At 38.7% G+C, this 23,797-nt stretch overlaps 1 protein-coding gene across 2 annotated transcripts in view; it reads left to right on the top strand.

Moving 5' to 3' along the window:
• The window catches only part of TMEM163 (transmembrane protein 163), an 84,170-nt gene that overhangs the window by 50,782 nt on the left and 9,591 nt on the right, over positions 1–23,797 (top strand). For both annotated transcript variants that reach the window (XM_079311255.1, XM_079311254.1), the window contains 3 exons: positions 798–841; positions 1,983–2,074; positions 15,245–15,341. In XM_079311255.1, the coding sequence (XP_079167381.1) occupies positions 798–841; positions 1,983–2,074; positions 15,245–15,341 (233 nt within the window). The remainder of the gene's footprint in view (positions 1–797; positions 842–1,982; positions 2,075–15,244; positions 15,342–23,797) is intronic.

Here is a 23,797-nt window from a genome sequence, read left to right as displayed (position 1 = left end):
GCTTGGCTGGGGTTGTTGTGAGTCTGATGAATTCCCATCTCCAGGAGACTCCTCTTCCTCTGCTGCTTTCTTCTTCCCTGGCATTCCTCCAGGCTGTTGAACTACTTGTTCTGGCACACAACTTCCTAGAATTGGAAACTGAGGTGATGAAACTAGGATGTGAGGAATGAAATATAAAAAATTGTGGTTTTTTCTACGCATTAGCCCATTCTCAGTCTTGGTTATTTTTCAGAAGGTACTATGAGGTGAAAACCAGCATTGGTCAAATAATTTCCTACTGATATTTTTCCATTGTAAGCCACTGAAATGATGGGATCTGAAGCTTTTCTTGGGGCTGTGTGAGTTGCCCTTGGGATTTTTGCCAAAAGCATGGCAATCAAGTGGTCCTTCCTGTACAGTTTTCTATCATCCACTTCAGGTGGCCTGAAACTCCTGGCTGCAGGAGAGCACTTTAAAATGTGTTATGTTCTCTAAGAGTGTGATATTGTAGTTTCAAAATGTTTTTGCTCAAATCTGCATCTAAAAAAGCTTGTTTCATGAGCAGATTTTCTGAATGCTGCTTGATCTCCCCCATAAGAGTTTAGGAAGAAGTCTCTGGAGTGTTCTAACCATTTCCCATGGCACAAGGTCTTTTTGTACACATTTTTAAAGTGTTGGGTCAGGCTGTTCTAGTGGGAATTGGGTGAAAATAAACCCATGTGTTTAAACTGGTTTTCTAACTTTTGAACAACAGAAAAAGAAAAATAAAGTACAAAGAAAGTTTAAAGTGATTCTAAATAATATTTTCTTTCCTTCAGCTGTCTCCGTAATGAGATACAGTGCATCATCCTTTGGATTTGCTGTAAGTAGAGATACAATCAAAATACTATCTACTCTTTTTTTTTTTTTTCCAAAGACTTTTTCTGGACATGAAATACTGCATTTGAATTAATGGAAAGGTGTGCAAAGTCAAACAATGGATTAGAAAAAGTATTGTTCAAGTCAAGCATTGGAAAGGGTGGCAAAGATACTCTAATTATACTTTCTCAGTTTCTGCCCATTAAGTCCTATCCTGGAGTTAATACCCATGCATGTACCTTATTGTTGATAGGTGATTATGTTGACAGATGATTATCCAGCAGATATAATACAAAATCTCTCAATTAAAAATCAGTTTTGTTGTTGAACTTGAGCCAAATTCTGAAGTTCCCTTCAGAAGTTTTCCCGTTGAAGCTGATGGTAAGACTGCTATTGACTTTGGAACAACAGTTTTCCTCTCTAGTCCTTGCCATGACTTTCTGGATTAGTGGCAGAGGAAAAAAATTCCTAATGACAAGCAATGACTCATATAAAAAAATTATCTTTAGCTTTCAATTTTGAAGGTCACATTGACTCTGTAGGAAGTTTGACATGAGAATGAATGTTCTTACAGTGGGACAAGTCTGGTTTTCAGTGTTCCTGTCACCTCATCTGCATTAATTTGGAATACAAACATGGCAATTTTGCTGATAATACAGAATAATAAATTCATATAACATGAAATCGGGGTGGGATTTTGGATAAAAAGTTAATATTTTCTTGGTTGGAAACAAAAGCATTGCAGGAAATTAGTGACTGCAAGGAAAATAAATGCTTGACAGGCATTTTTCTACCCTTGTTTCTTTACAGTCTTTGCATTAGAGTTGTGTTAGCATTTTAGCTGTTGGAATGTTGGAGTGGCTAAATGTGATGTTTGTTTTGTTCTTAACTTCTTCACAGGTGATAGATTAAAAATTCAAATTTTTAAAATCCCTTGATTGACTTTCTGAGCTCTGAAGTGTATCACTGTGCAATAACACATGGCGAAAATGTGAAGATCAATTCAATAAACGTAAATCCTGCTTTCATTAAAGTGATTTATTTGAAGCTGCTTTGTGCCTGTGCAGCAGGATGGTAAATGCACTGCTCTTAGTGCAGGGCACATTTAATGGCCCACAAACCAATTGACTCTGTGTCTCTTTCAGTTTGATGCCACCCTGGATGTTTTGTCGTCAGCGATCGTTTTGTGGCGCTACAGCAACGCGGCGGCCGTGCACTCTGCACACAGGGAGTACATGTGAGTACCCCCCTTCCCTCTGCCTCTGGGACAGCTCCTGCTCTCAGGCTAGGGGGCTGCACATTCCAGAGCTTTGACAAAAACATTTTGTCACATCAGCAAATATTCTTCCCTTCTGCCAGCTCACTGCTTGCTCCCAACACGCAGCCTCTCCTTAGCAAATCTCCCTGTGATTGTGGTTTTTCTGTTTCTTTTTAGCCAGCATAGCAATGGTAAGGCCTTTGGAATTTGTTTTCCCTTGCAGCACTTGTATCAAATGAATTGTATTTGCAATCTGTGATAGATGGTTAAATCTTTAATTTTGCCTCTTACTGAATTTTCTTACTCGAGTATGTTTTTTGAAATTGATGCTTGTATTATATTTGTACTTCTCTTAACAAATTTGAATATGAAACACTTTAGAAGTATCTCAGCCATGCATGTCTTCTTTGTTCTTACTTTGCAAACAATATTTTTCATGTTTAATGCTTACTGTATATAACCTATGGGGTAAAAAAAAAAGTCTTTACATATGCAGTGCAGTATTGATCACAGTGGGAATTGTGTTCTGCATCATTGTGCAGAATTTCTATGGGTGATTCTTATGGTAGCTGGGAAGATCAGGTGGAGATTGACTCAAGAATTTTTCCAACTAGAGCACAAAGGAGACTTAAAGTTCCTACTCAACAGCTTGTAAGGGCTGTGTGTTCCTTTCTGGCAGGGCTCCATACAGAACAGTTTGGAATAAAAGGCCATAAAAGACTGATGTGGCATTGATTCATAAAAATAAATTCAGAAAAATGCGATTAAAATTAGTCTTCTAGACAGATTTGGAGATTTTAACAGACATTTTCTTAGTATCTTGCTTTTGTGGGTGTCCACAGAGATTCCTGTCAGTGTTCAATTAACATATTTTTGAAATCTCCTTCTGTTGAGCTTTTTCAAGCAAACCTTGTAAAGTATTTAAAAGAGAAAATAAATCCCAATACAAAAGAAGACTCAACATATCCCTATGGCTAACCCAGTAAAGTGAACAGGCAAAATAGTAAACATATTTTCCTGTTTTTTATGCTCATTTTTAATTTGCTTTCATATAATCCCTCTGTGTTACATAAATCTGAATTAAGTCACTGAATTACTTGTCATGCCCACTGGTTGAACACAGCTAGAGTTGCACAATGAGTTCAGTATCAAGTGAAAGAATGTGCCCATATGCTGGAATATGAATCACTGGATAGTCAGCCTGGTTATCCCTCTGTTTCCAGAGCTGACAGGAGAACCACCCCATACTGACAGCAAAGAGGTGGTGAGATGGTTGTGGTGCTTAAGGCAACTCTTACTGTGTCAGATTTTTGAGGGAGGCACATTTCTAATTTCCTGTTGTGTTTAATCAATCTCCAGCTTGAAACACTGCATGTAATTATTTTCCTCCTCGACTCTGGGAGAATGTTGCAATGACACTTGCTGGCTGCTTGCTCAGCTAATGAATAATCTTTGTATCATATCTGCCTCTAACTCCACCTGGTCTGTCACAATTCCATTTTCTGTGGGCCTCCTCCTTCCAGCTCCTGTACTGTGTGGTGCAAATTTGTGGGGGTGCTCAGGTTGTGTTGTGTGTTATTCCTGTTTTCATGTGCCTGGCCATATTCTGCCTTATGCAGAATACTCTGTTTACAGAGTAAGGTGTGCCAGAGTACCTTCAGTTTAGTTCTTTATTTATAGGTCTGTCTTGTATTGATTTAAATATTACATTTGTCTATGTATCCTAACATATTTGAAAAAATCCTTAGCTCTTTGGCAAAAGCCAGCTGAAATTGCCAACTAATTGTGTTTTGCAAATTTATAGAAATCCTTCTTTCATAAACTTGACAGCAAGAGATTGATCCAAAATCTGTTAAAATCAGTGTAAATCCTCTCATGGGAAGGCAGCATTAGATTCAGTCCTAGCTCTTGGACGTCATTGAGAGAGAACATAAAGATAGACTGAAAAACACACCCCCAGGAAAAGGCATGGAGAATACAGCCTGACTCATGATGTGCTATGAATTAAATACTGAGAATAAAATGCTAAGATGTAAAAGAAATGCGTAGTCCTACTTCAGCTGTGGCCATATGGCAGTTGGAGCTGCAGCATTTGATGGGCTGGCACTCCTAAGAGTACAGAAGTGCTGCTGTGCCAAGTTCTGCCAGGAGGAACCAAGGCATTTCTATTTGACTTCAGGGGAACTGGAGTGCTGAAACCATCATGCAAATGTGTCCTGCTGAGTTGAACTACATTTAATGCATTTCATTTTTATTAGATCATTTGATTGCTCTTGTTTTCTGGGGTGAGATGAGAAGCTACTTATCCAGGGTTCATCCCTTTGGTTCATCCCTTCCCTCCAGGGTGTCAACCACAATATCAGCTCAGAAGAGGCTGAACTCCTGGCAGTGGCACCAGCCCTCTAAGCATTTGTTGATTCTCCAGGTTCAGCTGTTTCAAATCTCTTTGCTTTGACTGGGAGGATTGATGAGAAAACTCCTTTTGTTCCAGAGTCCTTTACTGTCACTTCTAGGGCTCTGTCACCCTTCCTGCTGCTCAGACTGCTTTTGTTTCATTTCATTTAATAAAAGCTGAGGCTAAAACGTTCACCAAGACCAGAATTAAACCACTGCAAGATTGTAGGTCCTGAGCTGCTGCTTGACTCTCTGGCTCATTAATGAAAGAGTATGTGAGAGTGGGATGAATATTTGATGTTTTTTAGAAGAGTCCTTGAAAGAACTGTAGGTCTTGAGGCAATGCAAGAGTTGGGAAGAACTACAGGAAGAGAGTCAGAGTACATGCATAGTTCATGAATACTCAGTGTGATCTGCTATGTTGTAAATTAACATGCAGGAAATGTAAAGGTGCTGAACAAGTCATCAAAAAGCAATGATCAAGGAATTAAAGAAAGAAAAGAGTGCTGAAATAAATGGAGAAATAATTTGAAATTTCTACTAAAGATAAAAATTTACAACTGAAATTGACCGAGGCGTTTAAGATGTGCAAAGAAATGTGAATGGTTCCCCTGGCTGCTCTCCAAAACCAGTTTACAAATGCCTTGAATATTCTGCTGTTTAGTAAAGCTTTAGCAGCTTTGTAGCTTATTGGGTTGCTGAAGCAAATATAAATCTGTTGAAGGAAGAACTTTATTGACTCTGGTTTGGCAACAGTGTTTTTTCATCTGCTTAAATAAACTCAGTAAATAAGCTGTAGAAGAAATTTCTTAATAGAAGACTGGAGAAATGTCTCATGAGATGTTGAACCAGTCAGTGGCTATACAGCCAAGGGCAGCTTTTAGCTTCTGTTAAATTCAGGAATGAAGGACTTGGTTGGAGTGCAGGAATGTGTCTCAGGAGAAAAGGAAGGTTTGGAAAAAACAGAATAGCAAACTACATGTTCACAGCCTTGTTGCAAAGCTTTAAAATCCAGAGCTTTTTCAGCACAGTTGGTTGGAAAGGTCTTGCTTTTCTGCAATGCAGGACCCAGTACCCACCTATGCCTGTGGGATCCATTGATTCTGAGATTTTTTGGCTACTGGATTTTTTATTGCAAAACTCTGTACAGCAAATTTGAAACCAAGATTCTTGACAGTTGCAGCTGGTGTTTGCTATATATTATTTTGTTGATGGTATCAAGTTAAATTCTGTGTTTCCCAGGAATCAGTCTGTCAACATCTTTCCAAACCCAGTGCCAGAGTAAATAGGAATCCTGACTCATAATGAACATTCTGGACTATGGCAAGAGCAGAAAACACACATTTCTTACATTTCTTTCACTGTTTTGTGCTGTGGTTTTGTTTGTTTGTTTGCTTGGGTTTTTGATTATGTATTTCAGACTCTAGTTATGCACTCCTCGATTACCTAGTAAGAAAATTAAATTGTATCATGGACTAATTATTTTAAACACACTTGTGGTGCTCTATGTTGCCATGACATAATACATAATGAATGCAGATATGTCCTTTTTTAAAATATATTGATGGAGCTGTTGTCTGAAACATGAGCAGTAATATTAAAATTACAGGAATTAAAATCTACAGTGTGGTAGGCATGGGTGCAGATGTTTTTCATACCTCCACCTGCTTCTGAGAAAGCTTTTTGCCAGAAGAAAACAGTCATTTTGCAATTAGACATTACCTAAATGCTTTGCTATGTGCCTGTAACTTAACTTTCATCTCCACATCTCAGCTGTGGCTGTGGATTTGATACCTTCAGGTTGCTGAGTCCATTTGCTACATGAAGAATGCCTGTTCTGGGGATTTGCTTTCTAATAGGTTCCTAAAGTATGGGGAGGAAGAACTGGTGTTCTCATCTCCATTGACATTCACAACACAACTGTAAGAGCTTAATCCAAGAATTTCTAATTTAGCTTCAGCTAAAAGCAATCTCTAAGGAAGATATTTGACTGCACCTCATCAGAAATGACATGAGAAATCACATGAGAAAATGTGATGAGACCCTAGACAGAGAGAGCCTCTCCTTCCAAAGTAATTGTAACTCTTTTTCCTCTCTTGTTCATGTTCAGATGACACCACTTGGGAATGTTTTCCCTGGTATCTGGTGATAGGGAGCCTTGCAGAAGTTATACTGAATATATGTGCATTACAATCAGGCATATGGGGATTGTGACGTATCCTACTTTTGCACTCAAAGCTTGAAAGAATTAGAAGCCACCTTTTTATGACTGTCATACTGCAGAGTTAGGTCTGGCTCTTCTGTCTTCCTCTGACTCTAAAAGAAAGCATATTGATCTGTATGGTTTCAGTGCATACTCTCTCTTGGTTCACAGAATTAAACAAAACCACATTTTCAGTATTTCTATTGTATTTAAACTTTCATGTGCAGATTGGCTCTGCTGCACTGGTTAACCCAGCTAAATGAGCACTGTCTATTTAGGCAGTGTTGAATGAAAATAATCCTCTGGGTTCAGACCCAACATACCAGTCACTTTGAAAAAACTGTGGATAATTTTATCTATACCATACATACGAAAGATTCTCAAAGCACAGATGGCAAAATCTACACCTACCCACAGTTCAGGGCAAACCTCTGTGGCTGGAGGCAAAGCTCTTTTGTGATGAGTGAATGGAATACCTAAGTGATCTGAAAAAATGTCAAATGCATGGAGCTGCTAACAGCAAACAGCTCAGAACCTGCCTCTGCAGCTCATGTGTGGCTCTCAGCCACCAGGAGTTTCCTCTCACACCACATTTTCATATCTCTCCAACAGAATGAGGCACTGTCAGGAGTTTTCAAAAGGAGTGTTCACCTGGGCTTAGATATCTGCTTTACAGGAGAAGTATAGTTTCTCCTTAACCACACTGAAAATTTCTAAACCATTCTTTCTTCTGAAATATTTGGCCAAAATTCTACATCCAGGTACAGTGCTAGATACAAGTTTCAGAGGTACTTCATTAGGCTGACTTAATAAACATCATAATTTCTCCATAAATTCATTATCCCATATTCAGACAAAAATAAATCAATCACAAACTTTGCTCTTACCCCAACAGAAATGCTTGTATGCCTATGGTTGTGTATGCACACCCAAAAAATTCATTGCACATACAAGTTATATTAAATAGGAAATGTATATATTTATATATCCTAAAATCTGTTTCAAAAACTGTGGCATCTGTAGACTTGGCAATGATTTCACTGGATCTAGATCCAAAACCTATGGGAGCCTTTCCTTTTACTTGACTGGTAGTTGACTGAGCAGCATTTGTGTGTGTTGCCTGGTATTTGCACATAGGCCTATGTATGTAAAATCAGGGATGTGATACTTCTTGTGCTGGAATTTGATGACCACCATAAAAATGAGCATTCTAGAAGTTCTCAAAAGGCTTTAATTTCTAGGTTCAGGGGAATGGCAGAGTCTCTGATCATCTGCTGCAAGTGGAGGAGCAGTGCTGGAGCCAGGAGGGTGGTTTAAGGCAGGTGTACTCCAAGGCAGCTGCAAAAGGAACTAGAAAATAGGTCATGAGAGTTTTCAAACTCCCCCAGTTGTAGGAATTTATGTTCTCATTTTTTTCTGACAGATACTCCATACCTGTAGTATCAAATTATTTATGGAATTGTTGCCCCAGTTCAGCTTCATGATGTTAAAATATGTAAATGCCCTGTTCTGCAGCAACTGGTGGAAATTCTGAGGGATAATAAAGTTTTAGAAGGCCTGTAACACTTTCAACATGAAATGGTTCCCTAGCAGAGCTGATCTGAGTCTCAGACATAAACAGCATTTCCCCTCCATGTCTTAGACCACATGATAGCACAGCACACTTTTCTAATACAATAATTGAAAAATTGATTTTCAGGGGTGATTTGGACTATTTACTTGCATTCTCTTTATTGTGTAACCTAGTTAGGGTTTATGTTTTTTTTATGATGAGAAAAAAGGAGTAACTGTAATGATGCTGATCTGGATCCTAGCACTTGGGGGTGGATTATAGAACATGTGTGATGAACAGCAAGCCCACTTTGTTACTTTTAAAATGTGTCTTAAATTGACTCCATTCCCTTCTCACCCAGCACCAGGCAGGTGTAAATACTCTGAACAGCTGATTACTCTGTACAGTGATTCTGTACAGTTTGGTGTCTAAAACCCCTTCAGGAGCTACATCTGATAATAGATAAGCTACACCAGTAGCTAATATAACTGCCTAATTGGACACAAGGAAGCTTTAGATTTGCAGTAGAGCATGACAAATAAGCAGGAATCTCAAGACTGAGGCTGATATTGCATCTCTTGCCTGTGTATTACCATAATATGTCACAGTGGCTAGTTCTTTTTAGAGATAATCTTTAATGAGTTTAAGAGGCAGATGTTACAGTTGTCGAGTTCACATGAAAAACATGACTGCAATGGTCTCAGCAATGTTGCAGAACAGCAGCAAATGTTAGTGAACAGCTGCATTGTAATTTGGATACCTCTATTTAGAGTGAAGAGCAGCAGAGCTGTGTGCTGTGTACTGGACAGACCCTTCCTGCCACACAGGTACAGCCCCCAAAATAGAGCTGTTGCTGTCACCTGTCCCTGCTGTGTCTGGGCTGTGTGCAGGGATGCTGTTGCTTCTTGGGGATCCCCTCTTCTTCTTTATACACCCTTCTTTCATGGCAGGCGTGGTCCTTTCTCAATTCTTCCTATTCCTCACTTTGAGTGACAGCAGATTTTCTCTACTGTGCTTCTCATCATCTCTATCAGGCAGATCCCACTGGTTTGCCCCAAAAAATAATTTTTTGCTGACCAGGGTTGAACCTTTTCCTCCTAAATTCTTATACTTTGGATTCCAATATTCAGTTTTGACTGCTCTTGAGAAATCCTGGGCTGGCTGTAACTGGGATTTTATACTTGGCTACTGTAAGTAGGCTATGAGAGCTGCCATGGTACCAGTGTTAAATGAAAGCAGTCCTAGTTGTGTTTAAACAGGCTGACAGCTCCTCATCTAGAGAAATGTGGTGTAGGTTTTTGCCAGTTCCAAGTTATTAATGAAGGAACAGTCACAGAATGTAATTTGTGTTTGGTTTTGGGAAGGAAGAATGAAAATGAGTACCAGCAAGGCAAAGAGATAGTAAAGGGTTCCTCTCATGTGGTTAGACATAGAAGATAATTGAGAAAAAAGTATAGATACAGAATTAGAAAGTGAATGAATACTTCATGCTCAAAAATGTTTTCCTAACTTCTGACAGCAAAAACCTCCTGGACAATTGCCTTCCATGTTGTGATTTCCCCTGAATGATTCCATACATGATAGTCACTCTGTCAGCCACTAAAACTAAAATCCCTTCTAATCATAGGGAAACTGTATTTAGCACTTTTACAGTTTTTATTAAAATAATTACTTTAATAATTTTTTTCTTACTTTCACTCTAGAGGTTTTATTGGTGGGTTTACTCAGAGATTAAATTCTGTATCCATCATAAAACTGATTTTCTCAGCTTTGCTGAAGAAGCTCACATTACTCCTGGGCTTTGAGCTCATATTGCTCTTATTGGCCTGCAGCTCATTTTAATGTGAAATTCCTTGCAAAGTAATATTTTTCACCACTTCAGTGGTAAAAACTGCCTGCAGAGATTTTAACATTTCTTTTTCTATGAACTATTAGGAGTCATTAGTACTGAAAGATCTTGACAGGGCCTGCAGAGTTAAAGATTTTGTGACTAAAAATTAATAAGATTGCAGGACAATGCAGGTTGGAAGGGGCCTCAGGTGGTCTCTGGCACAGGCTCTTGCTCAGAGCAGAGTGAGCTGTAAGGTCAGAATGGGTCACTCAAAACTCCACCCAGCCAGGTCTCCAAAATTTCCAAGGATGGAGGCTCCACAGCCTCTCTGGGAAACTGTTCCACTATTAATCCATGGTGGGAATCTCATTTTTCTTGCGAAAATATAACATGGTAAGATTCTTAACAATCAAGGAAATGCAGAATTAAAACAGAGTAAACCAACACTTTTAGGATGACCAGAATACATGTAGAAATTAGAAGTATTATCTTTCATTTCCAACATTGTGGCTGCCAGAGAACTGGCTGAGGAACTGAAGCTTGTTTAGATGGCAGCTTTGCAAATATGAGAATAGAGTTTCTATCTCAAGAATATGAATACAAATTCTAGTGCTTTATACAATGATTTTTTTTTCCAGTTCTTTTTGTCATGTTTACATGACAAATGCTGTAGCTCAGCTGAAATGATCAAAATGTTTTCTGTGAATAAGGCAAGTAATCTTGATAGCAGAAAGGAAGGTTTTATAGTGAGAACAATCAATAACTGGAACAACCTTCCCAGGGATGTGGCAGAGTCCTCACTGTCACAAGTATTCAAGATGCAGTTGGACAGGGTGCTAGAGAATCTCATCTAGGCTCCCCTTTCCCATGAAAAGTTGGACCAGATGATGTTTGGAGGTTCTTTCCCTCCTGGGCTCTTCTGTTGTTCTCTGATCCTCTTTACTTTGGTAAAAATAAAGAAATCCAACAAACTCAAACAACTCATATAATCAAAAAAGGTCAACTTATATGGCATACTGCAATGAATGAAATAGGTGGGAGAATAGTGCAATATTTGCCAAAAAGTCAGGTTTTAAATATTGCACTTTAATTGTATCATATGTTAACAAAATTGGGAAGTAATTAGACTGCTACTGACAAACTTGTTTTATTCCATATGGTGTCATCATGTTTCAGGCATTATTTTAATGAACTTGTAGCATGGTAGTAAAATAATTTCCAGGCTGGAACAAACTACCAAGTGCATGAGAGTCTTTCCCCTCCCCACTGCCCTGAAACTACTGCCTGTGAGCTGCTTGGAGAAAGTTAACACATTTCTGCAGATTGTATTCATATGCATCACTAATTTTTTCTGAACCCTCAATTCAGTTGTACCTCCTTTGTTGCATTAGAGCAGATTGACCTGATTAATTACCAAGGGCTTAATTGTAAACCCTTGCTGGTACTGTGCTGCTGTAAAGATTTGCCAGAAAGAGAATGGAATGATAATTAAGAAGGGAAAATTCTTGCATTGACTGTTTCACAGCAGTCAGTTGATATGAGAATCAATTTCCAGTCATCCTTGTGTAACTTTTCCCAGATCACTTTTTGAGGTAGTTTATAGCAGAGGATATATTTGTAATTTCATTACTCTTATAGATTTATTTTTTTTTATAAAGCATTATCAAACAAGTAGCTGAGAATCTAAACCTGCAGTCTTACATCAATCTGACTGCTGCTTACCTGGAGGGGCAGCCTCTTTATCTGAAAGGGGTCAACTCATGGAAAGGGTGCTTAGTGTGGCAAGACATGCTAAAGGTAAAATTGCTTCATTATGTAGAAGATCACCATAGAAATCTGAGTGAGACTAATCTCTAATTCAATGTCGGCAACATTACAGAATTTTAGTCTTATCACTACATGTAGGGAATTATAACAAAGAATTGCAAACTACAGAATAGAATTAAGGCTAATTCCATGAATTTGGAGGCTGTTCTGCTGCATCTGCTAAATGCAAATGAATTGGATCATTGGACTTACTCTCTCTTAATTTTATGATTAAATGAAGGGGGGAAAGTGCTAACTTACTAATAGCATCTTGAAAATTGACAGTTAGTGGAGATGGAAGCCCCAGAATCTCAGTACTTTTTATACCTACCTGCTTCAAAGCCATTGACTTATACAAAGCAGCAAATTTTTGATTAAGGAAAAGAATATCAGGAGCTTACAGTGATTGATTTCCTTTTCTGGTTTCCTTATGAGTTGTGAGAATTTATCATCAAAATGAGGAATTGTGTCTATTAGAGCTCGACACAGGGAATATGTGATGGAAGAGGTGAGGTGGCAGCTGTGTGTGCTATAATGCAGTTACACTGATCTGCTTCTGATGGGTGTGAGTGCAAATATCAAGGGCTGCTGTAATACAAAATGGGTATTTATAGGGCTGTATAAATATAAATGGATTGTATGTGGGTTGTAATACTGCTTTCAAGAAAATGTCTCTTGAACATTGCCAAGATGTAGCACTTCCAGAATCAAGCTTTAGTTTTTAGAATTCACACAGGTGTCTGAATTCCTCTAGAAATAAACTAGCAGTGACCAAAGCTCCAAGACTCTTTGATGGTTTTGAGAGTTTAAATAATTTCACTCTCAATGCCTGAAGCTGCAGTACAACCAGTTTGACAGAATGTTTCATCTGTGACAAAATAATACTGAAAATCTGACAAAACTGATGAGGTAATTTCTAATACAATGAATTACACTTCATACAGTTTTCTGGATTTTCACATACAAATACTGCATCAAAAACACATCAAGAAGTAGTTTGGGCAGATCATGATCAGCTGCCAACACCTACAGCAAATGAAGGAAGACTTGGTGGTCTCACTATTAAACCTGTTATATTAAATTCTCTTGTAGTTTCAATTACTTTTGCTTTCCAAGAACCATTGCTCATTTCCAAATGTGATTGCTCTAAGAAAACAAAAAACAAACAAAAACTTTGGTAGTTTGAGCTGTAGCTGGGTTAAAACTTGGTTGTTGCCTGAATGTCAGAGAGATGCCACCTTGTCATTTCTGAATTAGTCTTTTTTTTCTTCAAGTTATACTGCATTCGGAAAGACTCCAGAGAGCTTATTGTTTCTGAAAACCAAATAAAGCTTTTCCACTATGTTTTAAAATATTTTGACTAAATTTTCTCTTCCTCCTTCTTTTCAGAAGCAGTATATTACTATATTAAATGGGCCTTGAGGAGATTCCAGATTCATGCATTCTTCATTAGAGCTTTTCTGTTGCCCGTCAAACTTGTAGCAATCAATTATTTTGCTTTAAAATTATAAATTTTAGTTATAAATAAATTATAACTATAATGATTTAGTAGATACTTAGTGACACTAACTCAGGTAGAAATGTCTGTAAAATAAGGACATGATCTTCAATAGGAGCTGGAGACGTGAGTCAAGGGTTAGGATGAAGCTGCCAGGACTGTATTTAAATTCTTTGTGTTATCAGTCAACCCTCACTTCTGTAGCACTCCTCTTTCACTGTTTTTATGGGTACTTCTGAGTTGATTTAAACCTGTTTAGAAATGGCAGCTTGCTCATCTAATTTAATTGAATGTTATTAATGAAACTGCATTTGCCAAGCACCTTGGCACTAACACCCTTCGTGTGCAGTTGGAAACACTCTTTAGTTACACAGCAGTGATTGTTACCAGATGGAAGTGAGCTGGCTTGTATTAAAATTTTTGTGGTCTAGCAAACTGAAAGTAGAGCATGCTTACAATAAACAATTGAAACTTGTTTATTATATACTACACTTTCTCAGATTAATTTTTGGAGGTTTGTTATTTTTACATTTGTAGCTGAATTTCACATGATTTGCGGTCTAGTTAGAAGTTATTTCTTTCTAGAAAATGAGATTAAAAGAAGACACTGTTCAGTGTTGTGTTTTTGTGGTTTTGCAGATAAATAAATACACTCAAGAAGACAAAAAAACATGTATTTTTTTGCTTAAAGTACTATACTCATGAATTTTGCATGGCTGTGGATTCCAAAAACCAGCATATAAAAGAGAAGTTAAGTTTCCTAAATATGACTGCTGAATGTTGATTTAAACCTCAGACTGCATTTCTGTCTGCTATTAATACCCTTGTCACTGTTGTTATCATCTTCCTTTTCTTCTATCTACTTTAGCTATTTCTGGGTAAGTAGGTGGATGGGAATTCTTGTGCCACAGTAAAGCTGATCTGGAGAATAAGAGAAACAGATCAAGGTTGCTGAAGTCATTGTGTATCTGCTGGCAAATATGCAAAATATTTGCTGTTAGACTTGGGTGGTTGGCAAGTTCACAGAGATAACTCCAAACTTTCTGACTTATGTGGGAGCAAAATCCAGCCAGTGATCAGGTCATTCCCCTTAGGGAATGTTTGCCTGTCTTCCTCAGGAGTGTGCAGGGAATAAAAGATGAGCTGAGGGAAAGGAATGGTGCATTCACCTGGCTTTCAATGGTGTGTATTGCCACAGGAAGTGTGATCTACAGTTTCCAGCTCACAGATTTGGTGCTGTTTTGGTTTAAACCTGTTGGGGTGATAGAAAAGCTTGTCTCAGAATGGCTTTCAGATGAAATGTCAGCATATCCTTGCAGGAAGTTCTCATATCTTATGTCAAGCTGTCACTGGCTCAGCAAGTGGCCTTAGGCAAGTCAGCCAGATTTTATGGGCCAGTTCCTGAGTTATGTCACACCTGATTGGGGAGAGAAGGGGAGGAAACAGCTGTTCCAGGTTCTGTTATTCTACTGACCACATTTACTAAATATCTCTGCTGGCTTGGTAAAGAGAATGAAGTTCCCTTCAGTATTTCTAATGGGAAATCCTAGCAAAACAAACACACAGAGAAACAGTCCATTCTCTAGAAGACTCTGTGATAAATCATGAGGAGCAGAAATGGCTGGTCTTTCTCTCTGAAACATCAGATAAAGAAACATCATCATCTCATACATAATCCAGGTTTTAAGAAAGGGAGGGGAACTGGATTTTTCATTCTGTTCTTTAATTTAAGCCTCTATCTTTAGCTCCTTAAGACAATTTTTTTATTATTAATTTACCGTCACCTTCTGTTATCCTGGAAGAGTTGGCAACTTCAGATATTTTCTTAAAATTTCTTTGTATTTTTCTCTGTTTTTTCCCCCCAGGGCTTGTGTTATCTTGGGTGTCATATTCCTCCTATCCTCTATATGTATTGTGATCAAAGCCATCCACGATCTTGCGAAGAGGGTGCTTCCAGAAGTGGTAAGGTGATTCCTGTTCTTTTAACTGCTCTCCTTATTCCCTGCCCTGCCACTGGAGAAATTCCAGTGTCTCCTTTCAACAGCACCACTGAACTCTGTGAAGCTCTAACAGGTGCATTGCCTGCCTGGCTGCATATACTAGCTCTGGTCTTCCTGCAATATTTTTTACTTATGTGATGGAGTCTAGATTACTTCTGAATTTTAATTATGGATTTTTATAGGTTTGACCCCAAATCTCTCTCAGTGTAACCACTTAAAGCTTTTACACAGGACTGTGGGAGTTCACTTACAGAGAGGGGGCCTCTCTGTGCTTAGTGAATGTAGTAGAATTTTATGAGAAGAATGTTTCCACAGTTTACTACTACAAAGGCTTCAGTATTTTGTTTTCAGTGTGAAAAAAATATATTTTTGGGTTATATTTTAATGTCTTCCAGCTCTCTTCTCCAACTCCAGAGCCATGCACATGAGGCAGGGATGAAACAGGTGAGGGGAGCATGGTGGGTGAAAGAGCTGGCTTTTAGGCTGACTCACATGGAGCATCACAAAGGGTATTCTCCTGCTCCCTGCTTTCTTTTGGCTGTGAAAGCAGCCCCTACCTGGCCTGTAGAGCAGCTCTCCTCTGCTCTCAGCTCTGCTCTGGCCTGTCCTGCTTGCTCTCTTTCAGTACTGGCTATTAACTTTTACTCATCTTAACAAGCTGCTCCCTGGGAAAACCATTTGGCAGTGGTTCCACTCCCACAAGACTCTTCCTAATGAGCTCAGATAAAATGAGGCTTCAGTTCAGTTGTTGTGTGCACAACCTGACTCAGAGCTTTGTCTTCAGACTCTGTGAGGTTTGTCTGTGAAGTCTGGTTTGGTTGTGTGTTCAGCCTTTCACATTGAGCATTCACCCTGCCAAGTGCCATTCTCAACCCAGCACCACACAGAAACCAACTCCTTCCTTTCAACCAGGAGATTCAGGCAGAGCTGGAAAATAAAACGTCAAAATGGAATTCCATCTGTTACCCACTGTCAGCAGTGCAGATGACCTACTGGGTCCTGTGTTCTCCTGGAAACTTGCAAGAAGTCTTTTTTTTCAGTGTTTTTGGAAATCTGGGTGAAGATGAGTAGCACAGCACCTGAGTTAGCATGTTACTGAATTGCAGCCAGGTGCATTGTTTGACTGCAGGTAATTCTTGTTCTCTTTGCATTTTGCTTGCCCTCTTTTCCAATCTTCATAATTTACTGCCTCCTCAGCTTTGCCAGCATTACAGCACATGGAGTTCACCAGCCTGGTTCTGTCAAAATGATCTGGGTTAGCTTAAACACTTTCATTTAAACCCAACCAAAACATTTTGACAGAACTGGGTTGGGGAGCAAGCGTGGGGCATGTGCCAGTGAGGATGAAGAGGAGGCAGGTAAGGGTGAGGAGAGACCCTGCTGTGATGGTCAGCTAAGGGGCAATTTAACTTTCTGTACCCAAACAGTGCAAACTGGCTGCAGTTTGAATTCTGTTTAGTGAGAAAATGAAATGTATGGTCCTGACTCAGTGAAGGAGAAGGGAAAAGGAAGGGTACAACCATAATTAAAACACTCATTTTGGTGAATTCCTGGTAGTGTATACCAGACTGACTTGGATATCTCAGTCTAATCCATTGTGAGCAAATGCTCTAATAATTCTATCAGTAGGAACAAAATATTAAAAGTTGTTTCATCTATATCTCACTGTTTCACCATTACAAGTTCTGTGTACAGGAGAGAGCTCTATTTCTAACATGGGGAGAAACAGCTCATATTTGGATTGTGAATGCTTTTTATGATTTGCAGGCATATTGTGCTTCCTCATCTTTAAAGTTTTTAAATGCAAAAATAGAGAAAAAAAATGAATCAGAGCTTCAGAAAGGCATCCCTGAAGAGAACATCCCATTACATTTTCAGTAAGAAAATGTAAGAATGATTTTTACAGACTTTTGCACAGGCTGCCTTGTATTCAGTTTCATGTGCTAAATCTGTGTCAAGTAGGAAGAATTTAGAGTGGATACTGCATACATTTGACCCAGTATCAGGGTACTGATGGATGATTTTCCTGCTGTGACTGTGCTCACTTATTTAGGACTCAAGTACTACCAACAGTTTGAAAGATGTATCAGGGAAGGCACAGGATGACTGGTGGCAGGGTAAATGCCACATGCACACAGGATTTTCATACCTGGCAATTCTGCCTGGATGTAGGTTGGAGCATGGGATGAAAAGAGATGACACTTCTGTTCAATGTCTCTTAAATGACATGGCAAGGATTTTAATTTCAAAGCCTTTCAGCCCACCTCCCTGTGGGAAACTGATCCAGCAAGGGTTGTGTGACAGGTGAAATATCTCTGTGCAAACACAGAATAACAGTGAAAAATGGGAAGGCTCAGAGGACAGAGCACTGCTGCAAGTCATGGCCAGTGAGGTATAAAGCCTAAGGGTTGCCAACATTAAAAATAACTGGGGGAACAGAGAACAGGATGTTGTTGAATAGAAAACCTTCCAGTTGCCCTCGCTGTGCCTGACTGGGAGGCTGATTTTCAGGTTGCTTGTTGTTCCCTTAGCTGCTCCAAGCAGAAATAGTCATTTCTCTCAGTGGTTTGGGTCTTTGTTGATGGATTGTGTTCCCAGCAAAGCTGCACCTTCCCAGGACATATCATCAGCATCTAAGCAGAATAAAACAAGAAAGAAAAAAAAAAGAATGAGAAAGAAAGAAAGAAAGAATGAAAGAATGAGACAGAAAAAAAAGAAAGGACGAATGAAGGAGACAGAAAGAGAAAAGAGAGAATGAAAGAATGAGAAAGAGAGAGAGAACGAAAGAATGAGAGAGAAACAATGAAAGAACGAGAAAGAATGAAGAAGGAAGGAAGAATGAAAGATCAAGAATGAAAAAGAGATAAAGATCGAAATAACGGGAAAGAAGGAAAGTGAATGGAAGAAAGTGTATTTCTCCTTTCTGTTCCCTAGCTTGATATGCTAAGGACTGTAGTTAACTTTGGCATTGCCTGTTAGGCAGGATAGAAATGACTAGGTAGATTAATTAATTTAAAATAGTTCGGATGAGTTTAATGATAAGAGTTTGTCTGGAACTTTGACTTTGGTAGTGTGTGTGTTTCCTACATGCAACAGCAACCACGGCCCTACTGGCCCAAAAGGCCCAAATTTGGTTTTCAGTGACTTTCTTCATGCCTTCCTTTAAGTTTGATCTCAATCTTTAGATGAGGAAGCCTGGACAACCCACAGAATCCAAAGGATAAGGGTCACCAGGGATTTAGGCAATATGTTCATTTTTACAAATTACTGTTTAGCATTGAATTGATATTTTTAGAGAACTTTGGCTGCAGATTTAATCTCCTGCAGTTAGTGGCAAGTCCAGAAATTGTTATTATTAGGAAAACGTAGGATTTTCCCTTTGCACAGGACTTTATATTTATATTGTAATTAAAAAGAAGCCTGCCCTGAAAAATTGTATTCTGTGTCAGGAGAGTTGGCCAGACAATTAATTATACACTTAGTATATAATTCTGTATTTTTATTAATTATGCATCTCTTAACTATGGGGGAAAATTAATTTTTAAGTCACTGATATATATATCAATCCTCACTGTTCAAAAGTCAATCCCTTGTGCCAATATTTTTGGTATTTTTGATGTAGAGCAGTGTTCTTCAACAATGATCCATAGAATGATGTATGTTTGAAAATGAATTATTTAATGAAGTCATGACTTTCAGGGTTGATGATAGATGTAGGAGAAATATTACATCTGAAGGGATCTGTTTGCCCAAGAGAGCTGGAAAATGCCAGAATTGAATATATGCAGTGAGAGATGGAATGAATCTTCTTTTCTCCTGCATTTTGGAAGATTTTTACATTATTTTGTGAGCATTAAAAAACATATGATGGGTCTCTGATTCTTGGAGAGAGGAGCAAAAAAGGAGAAGAAAGTTTTCATGTCACTTCCAGGGGGGATTTGTCTGCCATGTAGCCTCACCTTGGATTTGTAGAGATGCTTCCTTTTCTTTTGGAGGCAAATTTGGGTGTGGGAGTGGAGACAATTCCTGCCTGCACCAACATGTACATACCAGTCACTTTATCGAGCCATGACCTCCATTCTCACTCTCCTGAAAATATTTTTAATTAAGACTTCCTCATTTTGAGCATTTAGAGATGTAACATTTTCCACTTGCCTTGGAACACGTTGGTTTGGAAGGAAATCTTGCTGTTTCTCTCCTGCTCTTGTATCTCAAGAATTTTTTGTTTTTTGGATAAGATTTCTGTACAGAGTTCCCTGTGTGGTTTACAGACCACACCCTGCCCCCAGCCCTTTCCTGGATTTTTCAGTGACACTATCAAACTCAAAAAAAAAAATGGAAAGATTACAAAACCCAAGAAGAACAAGTTTTTTACAGGAGAGAGAGAGGTGCCATTAATGTGTGGGAACATTACAGCTGCAAATTCCAGTTCTTTCTATGTTCTTGTCCTGTTTTTTATATAGCTGGAATTTTTTTTTATTTAGCTGGGAATATTTATTCTTTATGGGTCTGCTTCAACATGACGTGCTGCAGTTATTACTTCAGTTTCATTGTTCCCTAAAGAAATATTTTTCATCATCCAGATCTCTGACTTTTTGTTCCCCCTCCCTCTTTTTCTTTTTTTCCTTTGTTCCAGTGTTAGATGATGCAGGCCAGCTGCTCTTCTTTCTGGAGTGTTTGGAATTAAAATTTCTGATAATTTTAGCTCTTGTTCAGTACACCTGAATTAAAAAGATAATCAGTAATTGACATTTGGAAAAGAAAGTCTTCATTTTTGCTTACCCTTCAGGTTAATTTTAAATGAATATTTCTCAGATCATGTAATTTAAGCTGGGGTTTTTTTTCCCTGCAATGATGTGTGTTGAACCTAAAATAGAATCATTTCTTGTTGGCTCAGATATTATTTACTGAGGTTCCCTTTCCTCTAGCTATGAGATTCAGAATATTTCCCTTATTGTTACTTTCAGCATTTATTCTCCAACCTGTGTTAGCCATAATAAGATAATTCCCAGTAGGGGAAGGAATTACCATTCCTTTATTGATATTTCAGAGAGCAATATCCACAGCCAGTGCTGTCCCTAAGGACTTGGCACACACACATTTTACTACAAACAAGAAGGAATAGTGACTTTGCATACTGTTGATGACACCATGCTTGGATTTCTGTGTAATTTTCAGTGATTTTTGGCATTTTATTAATATATTGAGAAAGGAATCTAAAAATCCTGGAGTATAGGTTTTGAGCCTTATTTTGTGTTCACATTTGCTGCTGTTAGTGCTTGCCAGCTCTGTGATAAAAAACCCTTCATCATTTGCCCTTTTACCTTCATCATGTCAATTACTGGATATTCTTGGGTAGCACAAATATAATTTAGGTGTGAATGATGTGCTTTATTTTGACTGTTGCCACAAAGAATTTGCAGACCTTTTCTTGTTTCTTAAAGAATGCTCAAAATACCCAACCCAACCATGCTGAGAAAGACTGTTTTAATTTCACCTGGGGTTGTAAATCAATATCCATTTACTATTCAGTTACTGCTTGCATTTCCCTGGGTAATAGTATAACACATGTAATGTCAATGCAGTTTGGCATTTGTCCTCATTAATATGGCAAAGGACACTTTTTTTGCAAGAGTAAGCAAGCATCATGCCATATTTGTGACATTTCCTGCAGAACAAAGGAGGAAAGATGCAATCAGTTTGTGTATGAAGGACATGCAACCCACCTCGTGTGGTGCCTCCAATGCTTTTGTAAATGAAATCTCTTGAAAAATTAGGCCATATGTTACTCTATTGCATGTTATTGATTTCAGCTGAAAAAGGAAGGTAGGGGTGGCACAGTGTAGCTTTGTAAGTTCTACTTGATTTATTGGTTTAATAGTTTAAAATAAATATACCATAAAAACATATTAAACAATGTCAGCAGTTGAATTATAGGTCAGTTACAACATAATAAATAACACTGATGATTATATGCATATATGTTCTTATACACTTTTCCCTATATATTTCTAAACATCATATATAATTTATTGCTTGCCATTTCAAATCAAAGTATCATATGCATTAATTATACATTAGAATCCTGCTTTATAATTGTTATTTCTATGTATGGCTTGGAGTTTGGCCTGCAATACATGTGCTTCTTGCAGGGGGTTGAGAATTGCAGGTGGATATTGAATTGAAGATAGGGCAAATCATTCTTTGCTCAGGTGGAAAGCCTCATTTCCAGATTTTACTACGTGGTGATAAGAAAGAAAAGCTGATGGGTGCTCCCCACTTGGTGGGTGATGTGGGATGCATTGTTGGTCTCAGCTCCCTGCTCATCAGAAAAACCAGTCTTGCTCTTCTGAGGGTGGGCAAATACAATTTTAATTTACGTTTCATAATTTTGGTGTTAAAACAATGTGGATCAGTTCTGGGAGAACAGGAAGCATGACTGGTCTAATAGTTAAGGAGTCCTAAGGTCACCTGAGAGAGTTCTTTGCAGCCTCCAGTCCCTTGGTTCCCAGCCCCAGTGCCTTGCCATGGCATTCAGCACACCCTGTCTTTGTTATCTGTTTCTTGAAAAAGCATTCTGGGCTGTGGAATTGCTTTGTCACACTACAGACAAGTTTAAACATTGATAGGAATTTTTTTTTTTTGATACTAATAATAGATCTTTGTATCTCTATGTGAAGAGACTGTCTCCTGCTTGAGTCAGAGACTGGGCTATTGGTTTGTTTTCTGACACTGAAGTGCAATTAAAGCTCATCCCTTTTGAAGTTTACTAGTGAGAGAGACCCTCTGACTACCAAAGAGCTCCTTTTAGACTGACTGCATAAACCATTTATTACTTGGGAGAAAGTGTGATAGAGATTTGGACTTTTTTTTTTTTTTTTTTTTTTTTTTAAGTGTTTGTATTAGAAACATCTCTGTTGCTCTCTGTATTGTAACATAATCCTTCAGGGGAAGAAGAGGGAGTCCTTTTTGACTAGCATGCTCTGCAGAAGGGCTTTTAGTGATCCCAGTGTGCCCAGGTGACTTGGCAGCTGCTGGGGGAGCAGGAGGAGCCTGTGCAGGTAGAGATGAGGGAGCAGGGTGGGAGCAGAACCTGGCAGTGCTGGGGAGCACAGTCACCAAACACCTGGACTGAAGAAGGGTCATTGCTGGGATCCAGGAGACAGATGGTGAGTTGCAGAGATGGGCAAAATTAATATTTAACAACACAAACTCAGTTCAGTTTGGGCCAGCCATTGCTTTGTTCCTGCCAACACAATCTGTAGCATTCCAGAAACATCCCTACCTCCTCAGCCAAGAGGAGCCAGGCACAGCAGAGCAGAGGCAAAACACTCTGAGACACCAGGTTCTCTGGAAAGGGAAAAAATGGCATGAAAAAGGCAGTAATTCCCAGCTCCTGCAGGAGTGTGGAGGAACTTTTGGCTGGTTCAGAGAGGAAGCCAAGGGGAGGGCAGGGGAGTGGAAGGAAGCCTGCAGCTGCTGGGGTGGGAGAAGCAGCTTGTTCTGGGATTGCAGGATGGAGCTTGCTCCCATACCAGTGACTCTTTTGACTCTGTACAATGTACACTGTACAATGCAGGTGAAATGAGAACGTTTTTACATCTCAGAAGTGGAAGGACTGTAGTGAGTGGGCAGATAGGAGATGGTAAAAATAATATATGAGATCAGGCCAAAGTTTTAGGGTCAGAATTAGCAATGTGCATTCTAGGGAAAAATTAGAAGCACAAATCATCTACAACTTAGTTAATAGGCTGAGAGTTGGGTTAAAATATTTCCACCTAATAAGCCAAGCACTGAAGAATCCATTGTGAGATTTTTTATTTTTTACTTTCTACAATAGATGCGGAAAGAGATCAGAGTTGCAACATAAAAACCAACATAATTTTTCTTAAGCTGTAAGATTACTGCTGCTTTTGGTGAAATCCTTGAAAGCAGGGACAGAACTGTTGGGACAATTTTGCAACCCTCTCTTCTCAGCTGCACAGCTGGGGGCAATGCATTTGGATAAAGTGGAGGAAAGCTGCCTGCTGACTCCTATTATTCCTTTCTTAGGAATGGTAAAAGAGGAAAAGATTTTATTCCTAGGAAAGCTTTCTTCTGGGAAAGAAAGCATAAAACCACAGTAAAAAACCTGGCATAAAATAAATGTTAAGTAGGGATGTTGTAGCTATAAAGTTCTGTGTAATGAGAAGGTAACCCAGGATAGGCACCTTCTTTATGTACAGTGCTGCTCTATACATGAAGCCACCTAATCAGATATAGGTGTCCTTTAATTATGGTCTCATGTACAGTGTAGTAGCAGTGAGGGAATATGATAAAAAGAAATGGAAAAGAAAGGCACTTTATTTACCACACTGGGAGGCCTTTATCATATGGAAATGATCAGAATTTAAATTTTTATCATCTGCCACAATTTGC

This window comes from Erithacus rubecula, assembly GCF_903797595.1.
Source record: "Erithacus rubecula genome assembly, chromosome: 8".
Classification (NCBI taxonomy): Eukaryota; Metazoa; Chordata; class Aves; order Passeriformes; family Muscicapidae; genus Erithacus; species Erithacus rubecula.
The sequence above is the reverse complement of the archived record's forward strand: the minus strand, read 5'-3'. Positions and strand labels throughout refer to the sequence as shown.